This window comes from Rhinolophus hipposideros (genome assembly GCF_964194185.1).
Source record: "Rhinolophus hipposideros genome assembly, chromosome: 20".
Taxonomy (NCBI): domain Eukaryota; kingdom Metazoa; phylum Chordata; class Mammalia; order Chiroptera; family Rhinolophidae; genus Rhinolophus; species Rhinolophus hipposideros.
In genome coordinates, this window is record NC_138066.1 from 28,421,372 (window position 1) to 28,444,366 (window position 22,995).

The 22,995-nt window shown below is 36.5% G+C and overlaps 1 protein-coding gene across 1 annotated transcript in view; it reads right to left on the reverse strand.

Moving 5' to 3' along the window:
* Positions 1–22,995, reverse strand: part of STXBP4 (syntaxin binding protein 4) — a 131,672-nt gene that overhangs the window by 35,656 nt on the left and 73,021 nt on the right. The window contains exon 15 of the mRNA XM_081028013.1: positions 22,782–22,915. Coding sequence (XP_080884139.1) covers positions 22,782–22,915 — 134 coding nt within the window. The remainder of the gene's footprint in view (positions 1–22,781; positions 22,916–22,995) is intronic.

The following is a 22,995-nucleotide window of genomic DNA, read 5'->3' on the forward strand; positions in this document are numbered from 1 at the left end:
TGCATGTTTTCGGATAGCTCTAACTGTCCCAGTTCTTGCTCATAACTTCTGCTGAGAACTGAGCCAAAAATTGTCTTGTTTCTTCCGATGGCCCAAAGACTTAACTTCTGATGCTATAGATAATAATCTTGCCTCAGAGCTTTGTGCTGACATGGAAGCTGCCTCCTAAGCCACACACAAGTAACAGAATGGCATATGACTATTCATAGGTAGGGATCATGAACATTGGTTTTATCAGACATTTGTGTGTACATGCAAATATATGTATTTAAAATCCAGTAAACCAAATCTACTTTAATAATCTAATTTATAAACCTTGGGAATCTTAAACTTCCATTTCTTTTGTCCCCCACTGGGTCACTGTCTTCTATTATACTCTATTTTATGACTTACCCACTTTAATCACTTGCCATCCCATGTTGATCACTGACAATCTGATTACTGAATATGGAATTTTAATTTGGAAATACTATCATTGATAAAAAATTAAATGCTTGCAGATAAATGTATATAGAACAGTATAACTGATTTAAAATGTAGCAGTATTAAAAAATTATTCTTTCTCATTTCTTCTAAGTATCCTAGGAAAGATCTGAAATTAATTGAAAAGTGAATTTCACAAAATAAGGGGGGAGACCCTTTTAATGTACAATATTTTCTACTTGAGAGGTATGCTTTAGTAACCTTAACTGTGGTTATGTATTAGAAATAAAAGTGAGATTATAATGTTGGTTTGATTTAATGAGTAATCAAATACATTGTTAAAATGTATCAGTATGATAAAGCAGAGAAATACAAAGGCTAGGTCGATGCATATGCTTAGAAAATTCAAAATATCCAAGGACTAATTTTCCTTATTGGCAGTACTTAGATATCAAAACCATGAAAGAAAAGGAATGTACTTATATTTTAGATTCCATTTATTCAATAATAATTTGTTAATATATTTTAGTAATGAATATTATTGAACAGGCTGAGTTAAAGTTGATCTTTGTATCACTTGACATATGCCACAACTTGATACAAAGATACTTGGTTACAATCAGTTTAAGATTAACCATCAGTTAAAGTAAATAAATAAATAAGTAAAAATATATATATATATACACACACACACACACATATATACGTATGTACATACATACATACATACATATCTCAAATAAAAAGTAGCAGATATATTTTTATTTTATATGCTTGTATTTATGTATTTTATTTTAAAACAAAATATATAAATATATACTCATTTGTCAATCTTTCTTAGGTCAAAGTCTTTTCTTTGTTGATGAGCCCTCTGATTAGGGTTCGATATTGTTTTTGCAGAAACCACACTCAAAATGCATCAGCTATCATTTCCAGTTTCGGTTTCTTTAAAGAGGATTGAGAATTAAGAACAGTTATGAAACAATCCAAGAGAAGAATTCTTCTAGACTTTTATAATTTCCCTCTAATATTTTGCAGACCACTCCCTCATATCTATCCCATCAATAGCATTATTAGCTCACCTTTATGAAATCTCTCTAAAGCATTCAATTTGGTTTTTGTAAAAACCACTTTTTCTTCCCACATTCACATTTCATCAAATTACAAGTTATACAATTAATTTCCAGTAGCAATTATGACTGGATTGAATCCTTCTGGAAACAAGCACAACCTACGTGGATACACATTTTCACTGGTAGCAGTTACATTCCCAGAAGCACTAGAGAGAGGCCTGTTAAGACAAGAGCAGACATCACCCAGGCACAGCAGTATGCTTTACAGAGAATGGAGTTGGTTAACTGGTTAAGATAGTTTTGGAAGAAAGTGGTTCTAAACAAACAAATAAAACATTAATGACTATGGAATCTTCTATAATTTTTTGAGAATAATTTTTAAAAAATTTTAGTCTCAACCAGGACAATTACTTAACTATTCAAAACCATATGCTTTTAAAACCATTCCTTTTTTTGTGGTTTCCACAATACTACACTTGCCTTATTTTCCATCTATCTTTCTGACCACTCCCTTTTAGTCTAGTTTCTTCTTTCTCTATCAACCTCTGAATGTTCTAGGAGTCATTCTTGGATCCCCTTCTTTTCTCTATTTATATTCTTATCCTAGGTGGTCTCATGACCTCCATAGCTTTAAAAACCCCTACGTATGCTGATGACTCCCGCCCAGCCCTTTCTTCTGACTCCAAGACTAGTGTAAGCAACTGCTCAGTAATATCTCCAACTAGATGTTTCAAAGGCATGTGATCCCTCATTTTTCCAAAATTAAGTTTTGATTTATTTCTCAAATGCTGGTCCTCCCTGAAATCTTTCCCCATTTCACTAAATGAATCTATTCTGGCCTTCTTTCATTTCATGGAGTAGGCAGCTCTTTGCCTCAGCCTGGAATGCTCTCTCTCCTTGCTCATTAGATGGCTGGGTCCTAGTCATTTTTCAAGTCTTAAAGCCTACCATGCAGACAGACCATCCTTATCATCCCTCCATTTCTATCACAGCAGTATGTGCACTACAGCCATAGCGCTTTGTCACCGTGAAATTACCTACTTATTGGTTTTCCTGTTTATTGTCTGTTGTCCCCGACTAAACCATAAGTGCTCCGAGGATAGGGAACATGTTGTTTCATTCATCCCTGTCTACTATGAACCTAGGAAAATGCCTGACATATATAGTAGGTCCTCCAAAATGTTTGCTGAATAAAGAAGTACCACATTATTCTTGTTCTTTAGAACACTTACCATAATTTGTAAGTATGTAATTAAACTTCTTAAAAAATTCAATTACTCCCCACCAAATGTATCCTCTAGGAAGGCCATGTCTGTTTTATTTCCCCACTCAGTACACAATGTCTGACATATAGGAAGAGAGGGAAGGGAGGAGTGGAAGTGATGATATGATTAAGAATAGACTCTAAAGAAGAATGCATTACAGTAATATTCTGAGACTATGGGAACAATTCAAATGCATTCAATCTTTCAGTTGTCTTGCCCACATAATATAAACATCTGCACTTTTGGAAACAGCGAGATGAGCCAGTATTTCCCTTGTAATACAGCTATTTAGGTATAGCTGAAACTATCCTTTTATTTTCTGACTACCAGTACAGCCGATTTGGAGAGATCTATGTTTAAGAAACATAATTCTTAAATGAGTGCTGTGCTATTTTGTCAAGGTCAGTGTTGGGAAACCATGTGATGCATGTTCAGTGAAGCCACCTTATATCTGTTCAATTTCCTGACAGTAACGTTGTAGCATAATGGTCACCTAAGACTTCTATCATCGAAATATGAAAGTGTCACAAAGGAAAAATTTCATAACTAGTGTTTACTATACTAAGGGCTGGACCAAGAGGAAAGGCTATATACTATGGCTGAAATCTGCCGTATCACTTGTTATATGACAGAAGTCTAAATTCCAGAGTCTAAATACTCATTAAGAAGGAGTGAGATTATAATAGTAGATTGTAATAACAGAAAGGGTTCTTTGAATAGATCAAAAAATATTTGTTTAGTACAATATCTAGTAAAAGAGTCACAGTTTCTGCCTACCAAGAACTCCAAGATTACAGACACAGAAATAAGAAAATTATGTATGCAAAAAAGCAAACTATTAAAATAACTTGAGTGAATCTTTATGTCAACTAGATAGATAGATAGATAGATAGATAGATAGATAGATAGATAGATAGATATAATCGCAGGATGTGGAGGAAAGCATAGGGAATAGAGTCAATGGTATTGTAACAGCTATATATGATGTCAGAATGGGTAGTAGATTGGGGGAGGGGGATATCACTTTGTGAAGGGTGTAAATGTCTATTACATTGTTTTGTACACCTGAAACTAATTAAAAAAAAAAAGAAAATTTAATTTAGGCAACTATTAGGATAGCCAAAAAAAAAAAAAAAAAAAAAAAAGAAGAATCTTTAAATATTTACCTCCTGAGAAATTTCCCTCTAGAAAGATTCATAATTATACTTAGCTTATTAGCTCATCTGCATTATAATAGCACTATGTACTTGTTTTTCACTAATAAAAGGTTTTGATTAAAACCCTTACAGACATAGTGCCTCTATGTAGCTGACTCATATTTTATTATTAGTGGTAGGTGTGCAGAGAGGGAATACACTGGTTTTGTACAGGAAATACTACCGAGACTTGAAATCTAGGTCACATAACAGAGCAGGGCTATAACAGAAGAACACAAAGGCCCAATGTTTTCTTGCCTTCCACTCAAAGAAGAAAATCACGTTTAAACAAAAGTTAACAATTAACTGCTTTGTAATTACATTTGGTTAATTTACATGATAATTACTTATAACCACAATTATAATTTTTGACTTCTTCACAGCCTTCACGTGTTACCCTCATATTCGAGGAAATTTATAGTCAGTGTGTACTAAAAGCAACCACTAGACAGAAAGCCAGATAATAAAATTTGTGCTTCTGTGAAATCTTTTATCTGGAAATCTCAAAACTGTTTTAAATACCAATTAAGTTTCCGCAGTATCATTAGGTAGTTGAGGTAAGATGGGGAAGTCTGACATGTCACAGAAAAGAGAGCATACTTGCTGCCCTGCCCAATTCTAACAGCTTAGCTGGCCTTCATGGGTTTTTTGAATGTGGTATTACAGTAAACACATATCTGTGTGCTGTGATTTAGGCACTTATGGTATTTGGAAATAACACAAACACCATGAAATACTGTAACAATAAAATATTTAAGCTACGTTCTCAAATGCAAATACACTCCATGGCAATGTTTTGAGAGCATTTATCAGGTCTTTGGGACATGACATTATGTCCTTTGAGCATTTAAAAAAATTATGTTTATAAATATGTATGCTTCACTAAACATTTTAGTCCTTGAGACATAAGAAAGTAACTCAGATGTTTCCGTTTAAATACAAATAATCAAACAAAGCATTATTGTGTGGAATTTGTCTTCACTCTTATATTGAACTCCAAGACTATGGTAGGAAACCTAAAGCATTTGTTAATAATTCAGAATAGAATTGAAGAAGTCTTACTGTTGCATTTCTCACCATGTTTAAACCTAGCACAGAAATCATTTCTGATTAGTTTAGATTTGACTCCTGAATTGTAAATTTAAAAACTAATCCAAGGTGCTGCTGGAAGATGACATCTCTACATGCTAACAAATGTTCTCATTATTTAGGTCTGCTTTCCTTTGCAATTGCTTTAGACCTCGGAGCTTCAGATTTACTACTGGCAAAAGACGGCTAAGGAAATAACTGTTTTTAAACTGTGATTGATCTGGGGGATCACTTTGTAAGTTATATAAATGACTAACAACTATGCTGTCCACCTGAAACTAAAAATATTTAATGTCAACTGTAATTGAAAAACAAAAAAGAACTTAAAAAATAAATTTTTATGAACTGTGATGAGATAGTCAAACATTTTAGTGAACAGCTTATTTTAATATAATTGTGTCACTGCACTTCATTAAGGAGAAAACGAAAAATGGTTTCTGTTCCAAAGAATAAAAACAGGGTCTAGTTAAAAATTCAGAAAATACATGTACAAAATTTTCACTTCTATTTGTGAAGAAGTACATAATTAGTCACTCTTTAAAAGAAAACTTCAAGATGATGAGCTGAGTCAAGATGCCACACAAATGCGACTTGCACTTAAGTCAACTTGTAACAAACAAAACACACAAAAAAACTATGAAACTGACAGCACTGTTGGATTGAGAATGTCCAAACTTTTTTGTTATTAAAAACTCTAGGAAGTCATATCACATATTGACATATTTTTCTTATCTTTGTATTAGAAAAAAAGAGCTAGATGATTTAAGAACTATGTTTCATGAATTGCATTTATATTTTTGAAAAGAGCCAATGTGTTTCCTAAGGAAGTCTTTGAAGGTTGATTTACTGCAAGATACTTAGAAAAACCTGCAGAGTCTGTTTCCTTAAGTTAATGTCAATTCACCATCTTCTTAAGCAATAAAACAATAGCATTTTGCTGTGTATAAAAACTCTCCAACCCAAAGCATAGCAATGCACTTCATAGAACCTTGCCTGTACCTTATCAATAAAAATAGATCTATGTTCAGATAACAACCTATATTACGGTACTAGGACAGAGCAAAGATGTTTTCAAAAAGGGCTGACAAAGGTTGACAAAAAGAAACAAAGATTGACAAAAACCTTGCCCACAAAGAAAGAATATTATAGATACTTCAACTATTTTTTTCTGAGCCCCAAATCAGGAGAGTAAGTGAAAGAGTGCCAAAACACTCGAAATCAAGGTTGGCTCTGGGAAATATGAGAACTATGACTATCATCCCGAAAGGACCCACTGAGTTCAATGGGGAGAACTCAGAGCTTAGTTTTGTTTTCCGCCATGGAGCCCAGAGAGAGACACTGTATCTTTTATGGCCATGTTCTGCCTGGATGCTATTTGACCAATTCTTTTAACCAGGAAGCCAACAAGGCCATCTTTCTTAATCTCCCTGTTCTTTAAAGATACTGAAAATAAATGCTAATCCTTTCCTGAAGTAAACAAAAGGAGACTGTCTTCCCTTGGGCCCTTTATTACTTAAATAGTTCACATTTACCCTAGTCTTAGAAGCATTTCTGTCACAATCATGTGCACACAGCACACACAGTTGTAATATGTCCCCCTAAGGGACATATTACTGTTAACAGCCCATCCAGTCATTTGATTATCACTGCACGGTTAATGGCTTTTTAGGACAATAACTCCGATACAGACAATCAAATGCTTTAATTAGTTTATTATCCTTTTTTATTTCAGAACAGATCCAGGTCACATTTGACTTTAATGTGGGGGCACAGTGCAATCGAACTTTAAAGTCATTACGACACATGTATAGTCCTCAGTTTCTCGTATTATTAGCTTAGTCTCCAGGAGAGGAGGAGGCTCCCAACCTAGATCATATTTGTAATGATCTAGGCATAGATCATATTTGTAATGTAATGGCATAGAAAGACAAATGACGAAAGTATAGAACATCAGGAGAAGGCAGGTAAGATGGCACAAAGAATGCAAATTCTTCCAAGTCGGGGGAAACTAGAACAGGGAAGATTGGAAAGGTGGAAAGCGTATGCGATAAACTCCGTTTTGTATACCAGATATTAGGACAAACAAGCTTATAAAAGAATTAGTTGCTCCTACATTTTACAGGCAAGGAGCCTGAGGCACAGAGGTTATGAAATTTATCAAGCTCAAGTTGGTTATAAGAGTCCTAGGTGGGATTTGAAGCCAGGCAAGCTGATCCTTGAGCCACTCTACAACTTCGTGTGTGTGTGTGTGTGTGTGTGTGTGTGTGTGTGTGTGTGTGTATACACATACATGTATATATACTCATATACACATATATAAAAGTTTTAGAAGATTTAAAAAATTGCAATAAAGGACTTAATATAAAGTAGTTAACTTTATATTAGTAAAATAAAGTAATTAACTCAAATAAAATAACTGAAATAACTGAAATAAAGTAATTAACTCAAAATGTAAATAATGACTGTCTCTTGGGGGTGAATCATGAGCAATTTTTCCTGCTTATTCAGTCTTTTCAGATCTTTTCAAAATAACAAAAATAAAGTTTAGTGCTGGCTTGGGCAGCACATATACTAAAAACAAAGTTTACCACATTTTTATGTCAGTGGACAATAAAATAAAAATATGGCTGGCCTAATTAACATTTTCCTTTTTACCTTGGCACTTCTCAATTTCAGAAAAACTATGCACACATGTGAATGACACTGCTGGCAGCTAGCAGAGCACATGATATCCCTCACTACAAAGTCACAGAAACCTGGACAAAGGAAGGAATCTGTTCAAATTAAGTAACTTCTAACATGTGTCATGGGATCAATATAGGTTCAGTTTAACTTCGTATACCTTTTCTCCCTTAATCCCACGTCTTTTGTGTTCTTGTGTTTTTAAGGAGGGCGCAGCTCACAGTGGCCCATGCAGGAATTGAACCGGCAACCGTGGTGTTATTAGCACAATGCTCTAACCAGCTGAGCTAACTGGCCACCTTCAATCCCACACCTTTTAAAGTACAGAGTTACATCACTGATATTTACAAAACGACCATGAGGTCCTAAGAGACTGAAATGCCTTATGAATCACAGAAGATTAAACTAGTATTCGAGGCAGTGCTGGTGTAAAATGTATTCCTGCCCCCACCAACCGACTGACGCTACTCTCTCAAAGGTCACGAATGTTTACAATCACAGCCAATTCATTTCTCACACGTTGTCCTTCTGTCATCAGCATTTAGCACTGCTTACCATTCCTTGAAATTCTCTTCTTCCTGGGATTTTTTCTTAAACTTCCCAATAACCTATCTTCATTTCTACTCCTAGCAACCTGACTGCTCTTCCTCTGAGCTGTCCCCAAAGGACTTCTCCTGTTACACCCTTTCTCTGCAATATGTGGGCTTCAATTCTCAAAATTCCATGAAGAATCCCCTAAACAACATCTCCAATCCTGACCTCTCTCCCAATCTCCCTCTTGATGCCTACCAGTATTTCTAATGTTTAATGTCAAACTTGTCTGTCTTTTCTCCCCAGTCTGTCTTTCCTTCTGAGTTCCTTGTGCCTTTTAATAGTTCTACCACCCTGCAATAATCCTGGCTCGAAAATTCATGTCATTTTTACTTCTCTTCTTTGTTTTTCTCTTCAACTGTTGTCTAGTCCTATACAAACAATCTACCTCTGTGACCTTATTCATGTAGTTATTCAGTTACCATGTACTGAATACCTGTTATAATGGATGCTGGGGGTCCAGTGGTGAACAAGACAAGTGAGAACCTTGCCTTCCAATATTGTATACTCTAGTGGGGCAGATACAATTCCAGGTTGCAATCAGTGCTATTAGAAAAACAAAGTAGAGTAGAGGAATCAGGAGTGATTGGTAGTGATGATGGGGGCTAGTATTTTATACAGAGCGGTCAGGAAGAGCCTCTTTCAAAAGATGACTTTAGAGCACAGACCCGAGTGAACGAAAGCATGAGTCTTGTGAAGATCTGAAGGAAGATCATTCCAGGAAGGTGGACAGCAAACGGGTAGAAATGAGTGTGGCATGTTTGAAGAACTACAAAACGACCAATGTGGTAGGTGCACTATAAACAGGGCAAGAGGGGTAGACAGTGAGATTATGCAGCTGGCCAGGGCCAGAAATGAAGAACCTCATAAGCCAGGTAAAGAGTTTGCCTCTTATTCTAAGTGTGATGGGAGGTGATTGGAGAGTTCTGACTTGGCAAGTGATGTGGTCTGTTTTATGTATTAAAGACCATAGAGAACAGGCTACAGAGGAGAAGGAATACAGTACTTGTTAAATTTTTAAAAATTAACCACATTTTTAGGTAATACACATGGCCACTGAGCATGCCTTCACTTTTCATCAATTCACTTTTTTAAAATTAAGGTTTCAATTCAACAGGTATGTAATTTCCTAATTCACAAACGATGACATTATGAGTAGAAATACTTTCATTTCCTTAGTTTAGATGACAATAATACCAAGTTTCTGAAATGAACAGTAAAAGCAATGAACATATTTTTGCCCATTTTCTACTTCTGTGTTATATAAATGAAACCAAATCTTTTGGGCATTCTGTCATCAGTAACGTCCAAAAAGGCAATTAGGAATAAATTAACAAAAGTATTTATAAAGAATTCACAAATTGCTAGTAATGAGGTACAATGTAGCAAGCATTCAATGTACCAAATAGGAATGAATAATGTTAAAATTGTTGCCACTAGGGGTCTACAAAGAAGGAAGCCAAAAATAAAATGAATAAAAGATAAAAGCATTTCAATTATTGTCAGGTTATAAAAGGTTTGTATTTTTATGTGATGTGAAGATAAAGAATGGAGACATCACAAACGAGTCCATTATGTCAGTATCATTTGGAATCAGAAAATTAAGCTTCTGGCATCTACCAACACTGAATGTACCTCAGATAAAACTAAACAGAGCTCTATAGATTGAGAAGAAAAAAAAGAGAGAGAATTATGAAATCATCAGTATTCATATTAGGCTTTTTAAGGTTCCTTTTATTTACAAGAAGTAAGTCACTCATCTCTGTGTTCTCAGCGTTCATTCATTTGTTTCCCTGCACACAAATAAACGTCATGCTTGCCTCTTCATTCCCAAAAGTCTAAGGACGAAAAGCAGCACTGTAGGGAAGCGTGTGTTTCCTTCTTTCTTACTAGATTTATGGGTGAGGTAAATTGATAAGGAATTCATTCATCAAACAGTCACTGAGCATCAACGAGTGTCAGCACTGTGACAGGCACTGGGGATGGTTAGCTGGATGAGACACAGTACATGGTGAGGAGGAAGAGCTACTTCTCCCAGGGAGATTCGTGACAGCACTTCTAACGTAATAGTAGCTGATGGCTTCTGGAGGCTGGTGTGTCTTCATTAAGCTTGCAAAGGAGAATCCTTCTATTTCCCCCAAATTTCCTTTGATTGGATAGAAGAGTCAAAGAGGTGGGTAAGATAGAAAGAGGTCATCTCATGCACAGTGTGAAGGCTGATTCCCAAAGCTCTGTCAAAGCTCAAGAATGAAATTTGTATTTCTTACTCTAAGACAGGGGAATTTTTTAACACAGGGAAAATTCTAGCCTTGCGAATTTGAAAGTCGTGTTCTCAGCTGGGAAGAGAGAAGCAAATGGCAGTAGTTCATGACATTAATTTTCTATTGCTGTGTAATGAACTACAATACTCTTGACAGCTTAAAATAACACACATGTATTTTATTATCTCACTGTTTCTGTGGGTCAGGAGTCTGGGCGAGGCTTAGCTGAGTCTTCTACTTAGGGTTCCATAAGGCTATGGTCTCATCTGAGGCTTGACTGGGGAAGGTTTTGCTATTGTCAACAGAATTCAATTCCTGTGGTTATAGACTGAAGGTTTCAATTTCCCTGGCTGTTGGCCTGAGGCTGCCCTCATGTGCGTTTTCCAATATAAAGCAGCTCACTTTTTGAAGCCAGGAAAAAGTAAGAGACTCTAGCAAAAGAGGCACTAAAATCTTATGCTATGTTACCATGTACATCCTGTCACCTTTGCTGCACCTATGGGCTCCAAGGAAATCCCAAGTCCTGCACATACTCCAGGAGAGGGGATGACACAGGGTATGATCACCAGGACGCTAGGATCATGAAGACCACCCAGAGTCTGCCCACCACCTTATGTAGAATTTTTCCTCTATAATACTTTAACACACTCACTCTTCTTTCTCTTCATTACTGCTTCAAATATAGATCTTCTCATCTTTAATTTTTATAAAAGCTTAAGTTAATCCTGGCTAACATTCCTGCCACTATTCTCATCAGTTCTTGTTAGTTCTAGGTTGTTTCTTCATCCAGCTTTTGTGTATTTGTTTAAGCATCTAAGCTCTTCAGAGAGCTCTGTGAATCTTCCCTTGACTTAACTGTATATACCTCTGCCTTTTATTCCCTACTGAGAGTGTGAGTGATTGTATATACTTTTAAGATGTCTTGCCCCACAAGCCACATTCCCATCCATGCCCTCTAAACATGAGAACAAATCCATTTAACCTAACTTTAAAGGAAAACAACACAAGATAAAACTGCTTTCATGGAATCTGTGGACTATGTCCAGATATGCACATAATTAAACACTCACAACTTCTTTAGATTCTTTCGGTAGAACTACAATTCCAGCAGATGATACAAGAGTTGAAGTGCTTCACTATTACAACAGCCTGGCATGCACTGGTTAACGATCTCCTTTGAGAACGCACCACCCACATGCTTTTTCTGCCTGAGCTGCCTGAGGTCCACTCTTACAGACAGACTTTGGGTTCTCTGTTTCATCTCTACCATTCGTTATGGTGCATCACCCTCACTCACGTTCATGGTGTTCTGTACACGAAACTGCCTGCCGTCTGACTCCCCTTCGATCAGATCTGGGGCTTTGAAAAAAGGTATGGTCATTCAGGAAAATCTTTTGGTCAGAAAGCCCCAGTGGATCGCGTGTGGTCCTCCAGGTAGGCTTTACATGTACAAGTAGAGTTCATTCTGGTCTTTCTCAAGTGTCACCTACTTCGTGACTGGGCACCAATGCCTGGTTTCCACCACAGGGACACCCCCCACGTGGCCTCTCGTCTAGTGTCTGACACACAGATACTCAACAAATATTTGTGGAATTGACTGTTTGACATCTATTTGTACATAGAAGTGGGTCTTTCTGTTTATTAGATTCATGCATAAGACTGGGTGTTCATTTCTGTATAATAGATTCTTAGAAGTGAAACTGAAAAGGTACGTTTTAGATTCCTAGAGAAACAGATAAACTGTTCTCCAAAAGAGCTGAATTGAGAAACATCTATCAACAGTGTACTACAGACTAGTAACTATTGTTAAAATATGGCCCTCTGGTGAATAAAAACAGCACCTCATTATTTTAAGTTCACTCCCAAGGAAATGATATTAAAACGTACATATTAAACATTCATATATTAAATAGACCTTAATCACAACTATAGAATATAAATATCTCATGAACACCTACTGTGTGCCAGGTACTGTTCTAGATGTTACCTAAAATGTTGTGAAGAAGATATTCAAGATCCCTGTTCTCAGGGAGCTAGTATTTTAATAAAGGAGATAGACAATAAAGAAGTAAACAAAAAATACAGTGTTAAGTCCTAAGGAGAGAATAAAACAGGGGAGTAAAACAGAGTATCTGGAAGCTGAGAGAAAGCCAACATTAGCTAGAAGGTAAGGAAAGACCATTCTGAAAGCAAACAATTAGGCTGAGAGGACTAAATGATACAATGAGCTGTACCTCTCCATCCATACGGTTCTTTTTGTTTTTCTCAAACATATCAGGCATTCTCCTGCCTCAGGGCCTTTGCACTTCCTGTTGGAATATTCTACCAGATTTCTACAAGGCCTACTCCTTCCTCATATGGTGAAATGTCTGTGAACGTCTAGTTAAAGCTTTGCAGTGACCTGGTGGCTACTTGTAACTATTTCTGGGCAATTTTAGTATTTTTAACTTCTACACAAGTTCAGCAAGGCCTCCCTTCTCCATATACAAGACTGTAAGAAATACAGAGACCCCTTAAGGCTGCCAGTTAGACATAAAATTCTTTATTATTTCAAACTTTATATCCATGAAATAAATTTGAGTTGAAACTGGGTTTCCTATCCAAATTTTACTGCAACTTTAAAGAGTGAAATATTACTTTGCAATTTTTTTCAGCAGTTTTTGCACGTTTTTTTATGTGTTTCCAGTGGAGTAAGTTAATAATGATAGATTATATAAATCTACATTAGTAGAAATCTTTCACCACCTTCCAAGGTTTCCAGCTACTCCTCCAATAAAAAGATGTGGATGGAAGAGAATAGTTTATCATATTGGACTAGGTTGCAAGGACAGAATATTTCTTTTACATAATGACAATGAACAATGAAAATTATGATGATAATATATATTGAGTACCTACCAGATATGAGTCACTTTATAAACATTATCTTTAATAAGCTAGCCACCTCAGATACATTATCTTTAATCCTCATAAAAATCCTATGAGTTGGTGATATCTCCATTTTCATAGAGGAAGAAAATGAGACTCAGAGAGCTTAAAGAACCCCCAAAGCACAAATCTATTAGATGATACAGTTGGAATTTGAAGCCTGTAGCATATGGTCTTTTTACTATACTATTCTGCCTCTCTACAAGTAAAAAAGTGAATCTTATCTTTTTGATAAAGTAGCATTAAGAGTACAAACAACTAATTTTTATGTAAAAACTAATTGCATAAATTTGCATCATTTTATCTTGTAATGTAACGTGCTCATTGTTTCCATTTTATAAATGGAGCAAAAGTGAGGTGGAAGCATTTACCTAAGGTTTAAAAGATCTTGTCCAAGAAGATTGTCTCACTCTCCATACTCTTCTCCACCTACTTTAACTTTCATTAGCACTTGGGAGTTATTACAGAAAAAATCAGAAACACCAATAACACTGTGTAATCAGTCCCAAGACCTAATCACTTTAATCTAATTGGTAATATGGGTTGGATACATCCATAAGGTCACAAATTTTAGAAAAGTATTATTAAAGATTCAATTCTTGATTCTTTATCCTCAGTTTTAATATCTTTACCTAGGAACATTTGTTATTCTTTATGCATTGTTTTGTAAATGATTCCAAAGAGAGTTTTTATTTCTTATTGTGAGGTTTCCATGATGCTTATTGTTTTTTCTTTTAAAAGATGCTTTAAATTTCAGAAGTAACAAATGCTTATTCTAAAAAAAAAATTTTTTTTTTAAATCTAACAGTACAGATGTTTAAAAAAAAAAACAACCACAAAAATACAGATGCTCTCCCAATCCGATTTCCCAAGAAACCAACATATCAAAGAGTTAGGTATCTCCTATACCCGATTGAAAATTATTAAAGCTTCTTGAACCAGTGCAATCTGCTGCTGAATATTCTGAATATTTGGAAGTCATGAAAATTAGTTAAGATGAGGTAAAGTTTGGTCAATGATTCTAATTAAAATAAAAAACAAACTCCAAACATAATCTTATATTTACATAGTGCTTCACATTTACAAAGCACTTTCATACCAGGCCCCTTAATACTTAAAACAATTTTATGAAGACTGTACTCTCACTTTGGATACAGGTACCTAAGACTCCAAGCAGTCATCATATTTTATCAAATCTAAGATACCACAGAACATGAGACAGTCCCTCATTTTCTATGCTCCAAAAAGGAAAAAAAGAAGAAAAAAAAGCCCATTCAGTTGTGACGGAAGGACTTAACCACACCCCTGTGAGACTCACAGGACTTCATATTAGAAGACCTGAGTCTGGCACTGTCCTTTCCAAGAGTGTGACTTAAGTAAATCATTTAAGTTCTCTGAGCCTTGATCTTTTCCTATCATTTCAACTACAAATAATAATGCCTATCTCACAGGGTTGCTGTGCAGACCTATTGATGTAAAATAGTGCTTTTCAACTGTAAAACTGATAAAATTTTAAAAACTTCTGTACCTATGGCATTATCAATTTAAAATATATAAGCTGTAACAGTAATATTAATATTCTGTTGTGGAAGGCAGGAAGTTCAGCCTCTAAATTGGACTATTTTATCATATTATCGTGAGAGCTGTTAACTGCACACCATGGCTGTCTTTTCTGAGATGCGTTAATACCTTGCCCTCACATGACCTCTGGGGAACACCTATTCCATGAACCTCCAAAAATGCATTCAGTTTGGCTGAGGACATTCTCAAACCTTGAGGAAAACTATTTCTTTCTGCCATCATTTACATTTTGCTTATCCAGTGATAGGATGGAAACACGAAGTACCCTGTAGACATTCAGTTATTACAGTCACTTCTGATTATGAAAGGAACTGGAGTTTCACTTTTTGGATGAGAGATAATTTACTACAGTTTACCATCAATGCCTTCTGTAATTTTTGAAGCTGTCCTTATATTTTTTTGCCTTCGTGTTAGAAATCATTTTATGTTATAGTCTGTTCACCAGGTTAGTAGTAAGGTGTACAGGCTTATACTTGATTATATCTTAGATACTGTACATCCTGCCATTCCCTTGACAACAATATTCCTGCCTTGTGGGAGAAATTAAGTCTTGCTTGTCTAGCTATGCCTTCATACATTACAGCTGCTGGCAGCATATGTGATTAAAGTATATATCAGAAATACTTTCCTGGTAATGATCTTCTGTGAAAATGCACACCATGTGATAGCTCCGGGATTAATTCCCACTAGAAATCTGTATATCCTAAACACTGGAAACATGGTGGCTTTTTGATTTTTGTGACTGACGAACTGTATTATGTTTGCTTCTTACGTACCAATAGAGAACAATAGAGGGTTACTACAGATTTGGTGTAATTAAGTACTTTCAGCACTTCAATTCTCAGGAATTTGTTTAATGAAAAAGGCAAATGCCCAAGTTAACGGATGAGCAGAAGCACCAGGGAAACCTGAGGTCTAAGATCCATGATGATGACCGGCAACTGCTTCACGCTTCTGGACTTCCGGTGGCTCGTGACCCGACATGCACATGAGTATGAAGTGTAAACATTAGTGCCGAAGTTCAAGTGTTCCAGATGGTATCTACACTGAGATACTACAAATCGCTTTTTAAAAATGAGTATTTGCTCCGTGTTACGCCAAACCTTGCCCAAGCTGCTACCATCTCCCACACCAATCACTGCACCAGCCAACTTGTCTCCCTACTTTCTTCCTTCTTGCTACTCTGACAGTCCAGTTTCAAAACTGTCTGAATGACCTTTTAAAATGTAGAGCCAGTCATGTTACCCTCCTGCTTAAACTATCAATGGCTTCTATGACATTCAAAATAAAATCCAAACGGTTAGGATGGTGTTAGAAGCCCTGTGTCACCTGGCTCCTTTCTGCATCTCCACCCTTACCTCATGTGACTCTCCGGCTTGCTCACATGTATCAGAGACCCAGATTTTCTTTCTGTCCTTCAAATATGTCAAGATTGCTCCTACCTCAGGACTTTGGTCCTTGGCCTCAGCAGCTCTTCCCACAGATTTTTTTCCTGGCTGGATCTTACCTCACACGTCACTTTTTAAAAGAGGAGTGAGTAGCAGCCCCACATACTTATGTTCGCTTACAAATCCCCTGGCTTTATTATATGCGTAACAGTCATTATTGTCTGGAATCGTTATTTACTTTTTTTGCTAACTTGTTTATCCATCTCTGCCCTTACAATTTACTGAAGCCGGTTGATGGTGAGGGCTTTCTTCTTGCTGTTATGTCAGTGCCTTGGTGAGAATCTGGCCCACTATAGATACTCAATAGTTCAGGAAAGAATAAAGTAATGAATCTAAATAATTACCTTTTCTTGAGTGATACATTTTTCTCTCATTTTTTTCCCCTGGAAATAAAATTGTATCAGGAAAGAAATTACTTATTTTTCTTGAAGCTAATAATAATTTGCCCATTTAAAAGAAAATTAAACAAGCCAAGCATAGTTTCTCTTCAAGAAGTCACCCAAGATTAAATCTGATATATTTTCTTAATGGAACATTACAGCTGTGACCTACTTTTAGTTTGCAATGATACAGAAGAATATGTGAGTTTACCATTTTCCTTGAATAGTAAGACACAACAAATATTGACAGTGATTATTATCTGGTTCTGAATAATCAAGTGACTAGAGAATAGGGCTGCCTTATAAAAACAGGTGCAATTGTCTTTCTAATGGCATCAGAATCACATGTGCTTATGCTTGGAACATCTTCTCAAATCCCAGAAGAAATCCTTATGCTTGGAACATCTTCTCAAATCCCAGAAGAAAGATATAAATAGCATGATTATTTCATGGAGACTCTAAGGAAAAGTAATGTCCATTCTAAATAATATAGATTACTTTTACCAAAAATATATGGCTCTTCCTTTGATAAATTCATGTTTGTTAATAAAAAGTATTGTGGGGGGAAATAAGAAAAGCAATGATGATACTTTGAGACCTAGAATAAGAACAGTGAGAAGATGCTATATCAAGTCTTAGTTCTGGATCTTAAAGAAAAATTATGAAGGCCTTCACATTTTGCAGTATTGCATTTCCCCTCTTTCTCATAAAACCTTTTCCCATCTGCCTAAATAACTTCTAATTAGGTTCAGGATATAAAGACAAACAGCAGATATTAGTGACATTTTAATTTTAAAAGTTAAAATATTGCTAATTTCAGACAGGAACACCGCACTTGATGCAGGAGGCTCACATAGACCAATATATGTAATCAGAAGGTCATTGCAAGGTAGGGTAAAAGTTACCCTTATTTTCAAACGGTTGAATAAAAATTACACAATTATGCAACCAATTTGTAACCGCTGAGCATGAATATTTGTTTTATGAGAAATGCTGTGATGAAAAGACTTACATATACATTTTCATGCAAATCTCCCATTATTTTCTTTGCAAAATACACCAGCAGGTGGGATTATTAAGTTAAATTATATGACCATTACAAAGATTTTTTTTAACTTTCAAAAAAAAACTTTTCAAATACATAATTTAAAAGCCTTTGTTATATGCTGCAAAACTGATTCCCAAGAATGTTGGGCCAAGTTATATTCCCACCTGTAGGAGATGAGAATATTTCGTTTCCATTTCAATTACCGTTGTTTCCCTGAAAATAAGACTTAGCCGGACAATCAGCTCTAATGCGTCTTTTGGAGCAAAAATTAATATAAAACCCAGTCTTATTTTACTATAATATTAGACTGGGTCTTATATAACATAAGACTAGGTATAATATAATATAATATAATACCACGTCTTATATTAATTTTTGCTCCAAAAGATGCATTAGAGCTGATTGTCTGGCTAGGTCTTATTTTCGGGGAAACAGGGTACTTGTATGCCCAGATGGCTCCTAAATTGGAGGGATTTTTTTTTTTTTAATGCCAAATATATGAGTAACTTAAGAGAAGAAAGGGTATGCTCTATGGGGAGAATCCTTGTCTCCTTTGCTCAGGCTTCATTGGACTCTTGTGGGTTAGAAAACTTTCCTCCAGCACATTGATCATTATAGTTTTATCCTCTGTTTTGGTGCATTCCTTTCTTGGTTTCAATCTTTTAAGCACACAAATACATATTTAAATGTCATTTTAAGTAAAGGAACAAGATGAGGAGGTTTTGGCATGAGATAACTCTACCATCTTAATCCAAAGTCTATTCTTAAACTTGACAGCTATATTTTCTTGCTTTAATACTATGGACTTTTTCAATCATATACTGCTGTTTGCATATATATTTGTTTATATTATAAGAGCTTGGATGAAATGTGTGTGTATATGTGTGGTACATTTCTCTGTACGAAAGTTGAAATGTAGAGAGCTAACTACACAGAATTGGTTCTTGACCTTCAAAAGGATGTGTGTGGCCCCCCTGGTTGCCTTGACAGTCAACCAAGTTGTTGGAGTTACCCTCTCAAAACTCAGGCCCTGGGCTGGCCAATGTGCATTTGCATTGCAAGTCCAAGGATGCTAAAGCAGTCTGGGGGGAGTAAGACGGGAGCCAGAACCAGAGGTGGCTGTGCACAGCACTATGGCATTTGGTGCAGAAGCCACCGTGCGGGATCCCCTTACATGTAAAGCTTCCCGTGTGCCCCAGTGTGTATCAGATTTAGTGTATCTGTGCTGCCTAAAGGACTGAGCCCCAGTTGGCTTGACACAGAGATTGTGTGAACCCTGAGAATTTAAAAAATGCCACTGACTCACCGAGATAAAAGAGTGAAAAGAGTCTAGCTATCCCCCAGCCAGTCTCTGACTTTATTCATTACCTCTCCAAATTAGAATGCATCCAGAGGTGCCCTCCTGCCAGAGTTCCTCCAGTGATCTGTGTAACTGCTACTTTTATTCAGCTGACGAAATAACAAATTGGCCCTTCATGCTTTCCTTCTATGGGGTCCTGTATTGCGAAGTTTTGGGCATTTGCCCGTAACTGCTAGTACTTTTGAAGATTTTACCCTAATTTTATATTCTACTTATCATTTCCATGGAAATCTTCAAGGAAAGTAGATGCTTGTGTTTATGCTGCCAATTTACCAGGAAGTCAATAAGTTTTATTTTTATTAAACACCTCCTTTGGGATTATCTGGCCAGATTCTTTTATTATGCATTTTGAAAACAGTACTGCCTCTTCCTGCTTTTGTTACGGAATTATTTTTGTCAATCTAGATGTCAGGCAAGCAGAGATTACATGAAAGCATTACAATATCGACCACGTAAATATTGATGGAGATCAATAAAAGCACCTCCAGGGGTTCCAATACCGATTGAAAATGCCTATTCTATCTACATACTATTTCAATGGAAGTAATGTAACAGAACAGACCAAAGTTTCCTTACAGTTACCAATAAACAACTGAAAGATAAGGGGCTGATTCAGACATTTAGCCAGTTTCCTGTGATAATGACATTCAACTGAAAATCAATAATATTGAATGCTACATGTTAAGAAAAGCTCTCATTTACCATATTTTCAGATGTATCAGAGTTGGAAGAAGACTTAGACAATATTTAAGGCTTAGCGAAGAGGAAAAGTACATCTAAATGAATTACCTTAAATCATAATGTTAATGTGCTACCAGCATTAGCAGCAGCAACAGCAATGTGCATTTATGGAACATCTTATAGCACCGCGTACTCTGTGAGCTACTTGATGTGTGTCTCAGGTAATCCTCCATTCCTGACACTTTCCGTATGATCTCCATGTTTTATATGAGGAAACAGGCCCAGCGGTTAAGCAATTTGCCCCGTGAAGTTGAGGACTAGTCGGGTGTTCTCCGGAGCATCTCCAGGGAACGTCAGAGACTGCGGAGCACAGTTCCCAGGGCTGCCCACTGCTGCCCCAGGCTGCCGCTATCTTTCCCACACTCCTCCAAGGTGAGAGGTGTTCTGAGGAGGGCAGGTGGCCATGCCTGCAGTGCTGGAGAACACTCGTGTTCTCTGTGATTCTACATCAGGGCTCTTAAGTTGGGGTTCATAATGACTCTGAAAATGGATGCAAAATGTGTATAATTGTACGTTTCTGGGAAGAGGACATTCACCAGATTTCAGTGCAGTCCATGATCCTAAAAAGATTCAGAACTGTCTTGCAAATATTCCTCAGAGGCTGGTTTTAAGCTGTAAGAACCGAGAAATCTTATTCTTGTTTCTGAGGAAATCCCATAGTATAACATCTAAGAAGAAAGTGCAGGCAATTATCCAAGAGAAAATTTCAAATCATAACTTGAAATAACCAGACAGCCATGGCCACGGAAATGAGGTGAAGGCTGCAGTTGAGTAATCTACGTCATCTCAATAATTTTCTGGTTTTCATTATATATGTAGAAAATGCCACTGCATACAGAGAAAGACAAGTGAGCTGAGTTTATCTGCATTATCAAACTTAAAAAGCTGTGTCATATAAAATTATGAAAGTACTAGAAAATATGCCAACATTGGCGATTACATTTCTAAATAGAAAACATAGAAACTATTTGCTAGTTTTAAACAGCAAAGCATGTATAATCTTGCATTCGGATAAAAAGTGCAGATGGAATTTTTCACTTTTCTTCCAAAGATGTTCTGCTGAATTTCAAATATTTTCTTTGAATAATCATGTTTGACAGATATAAAGGTTAATGCTAGCAAGGTAATTAACATTAATGATGGTGTCCACAGGGCTACGTCTGTGCAGGTGTTTCCTGCCACTGTTCCCACCCTCACTTAAAAACGTCTGATATTAATATATAAAATTCTGAACTTACACATAATACATTCGGAGTGGTTATTTTCATCCCCCTGAAACCTATAAAATTTCTTTATGTTAAAGAGTTCTTACAGTATTTTTGAAATGTAATCTGATTTTTAAAAAGGAAATAGGTTACACAAAATTAAAAACAAAACAACAGACACTGCATAAATTAAGCTGATACTGTTAGAGGCATGGTTTCCAATCCTCGGTCGCATAGTGTTGAAGTCAAAAGTTACTCAAAGGATCTTTGAATATTACTCTACACCAAGTCAATCCATTCACTACCAAGGACTTTACTAAAACTTATTATTTTGATACTTAACACAGAAGTTTATCTATAGCTCTATACATTTATTTGATATCCGGTCCCCAGCACAGGAAGATTAGAAGTGGCAAACTAGAGGAATAGTGTAATGTTAGAGGTCAGCACAAAGACAGTCAGCAGACAGACAGATATCAAGGGAAGAGACAGAAAAACAAACAACTAAGAAGGGAGTCTAAATCTCTGAAGAAGCGAAAGTGCTTGGAGATAGCAGGAGGGAAGGATGGAAATGTCCAGTTATTTAAGCTTTCCCCAAGGATCCCCCTATCTATTGGGATGTTGGAAGTTACTTAGAGCATTGGTCTGCTTCTCTTTCTAGCCCAGTGGTGACTCTGGCGGTATCCAGTGACAGATCATGCATTTCCTTAAGAGACTATTCTCTTGGCCCTAGCTTAGGAGTAAATGCCTGAGTAAGCAGCTCTGAAGAGTAGGGAACAGGTTCAGCCATTCCATAGCCCTTTAATTGATTACCCTGCTGACTGCCCCAGGATCTGTTCCTGGTTTTCCCTGTCTGTGACCCTGGGGGGTTTTCCATGGTTCTACTTAACTTACTGTTTGAGCAGTCTAGTCTTTCATATTTATTGTGTTTTGGGGTCTTTTGTTCAGCTGGGCTATACCTTCAATCTTATTCCATCTATTGTGTATTATTCAAAAATTCTTCCATGCTGATTCCACCCTTCCAGTTTCCAAATCTGCTGTGGATTTATTTTTGTATTTATTCTTCCATTTTGAAGAGACTTTGGATGGAAGTACAGGCAAAAACATGTCTTAATCAGCTCTCTTCTGTAAATAAAGCAAATATTCTCCCCCTCCAATTAGAGCATTAAGAGTTTCATCGCGGGGGAGGCCAGCTAGCTCAGTTGGTTAGAGCACGGTGCTCCTAAAAACAAGGTTGCCGGATCCCCACATGGGACACTGTGAGCTGTGCCCTCCACAACTAGACTGAAACAACTACTGGTATGTGACTTGGAGCTGATGGGCCCTGGAAAAACACACTTAAATAAATAAAAGTTAAAAAGAAAAGATTTTTCCTCGCTTACCTATCAATGTTACTGTAGTCAAACCAATACATTTCACCAAACTCAACTGCCAAACTTGAAATTCTCTTCTTTTGTTTTGTTAAATGAATTATTTTATAAAGAGTTAAAAAAAATGTCAGAAAACTTACAGTCCATATCAAGTATGGCACGAACGGATTTGACGAGTTCCTTAGACTCGAGTGCCAGGGCTGCTGGGACGTCCCGGCCATTCCTCCCCAGCAGCGTCAGGGAAGTCAGAGAGCCTAACACAGCTCTTCTTTCACTGTGAGGCCAAGAAAGTAAAGTTGGACTTATTACACAATAAATAACACCTATCTTTGCTAGACCTCAATTCTTATTAGT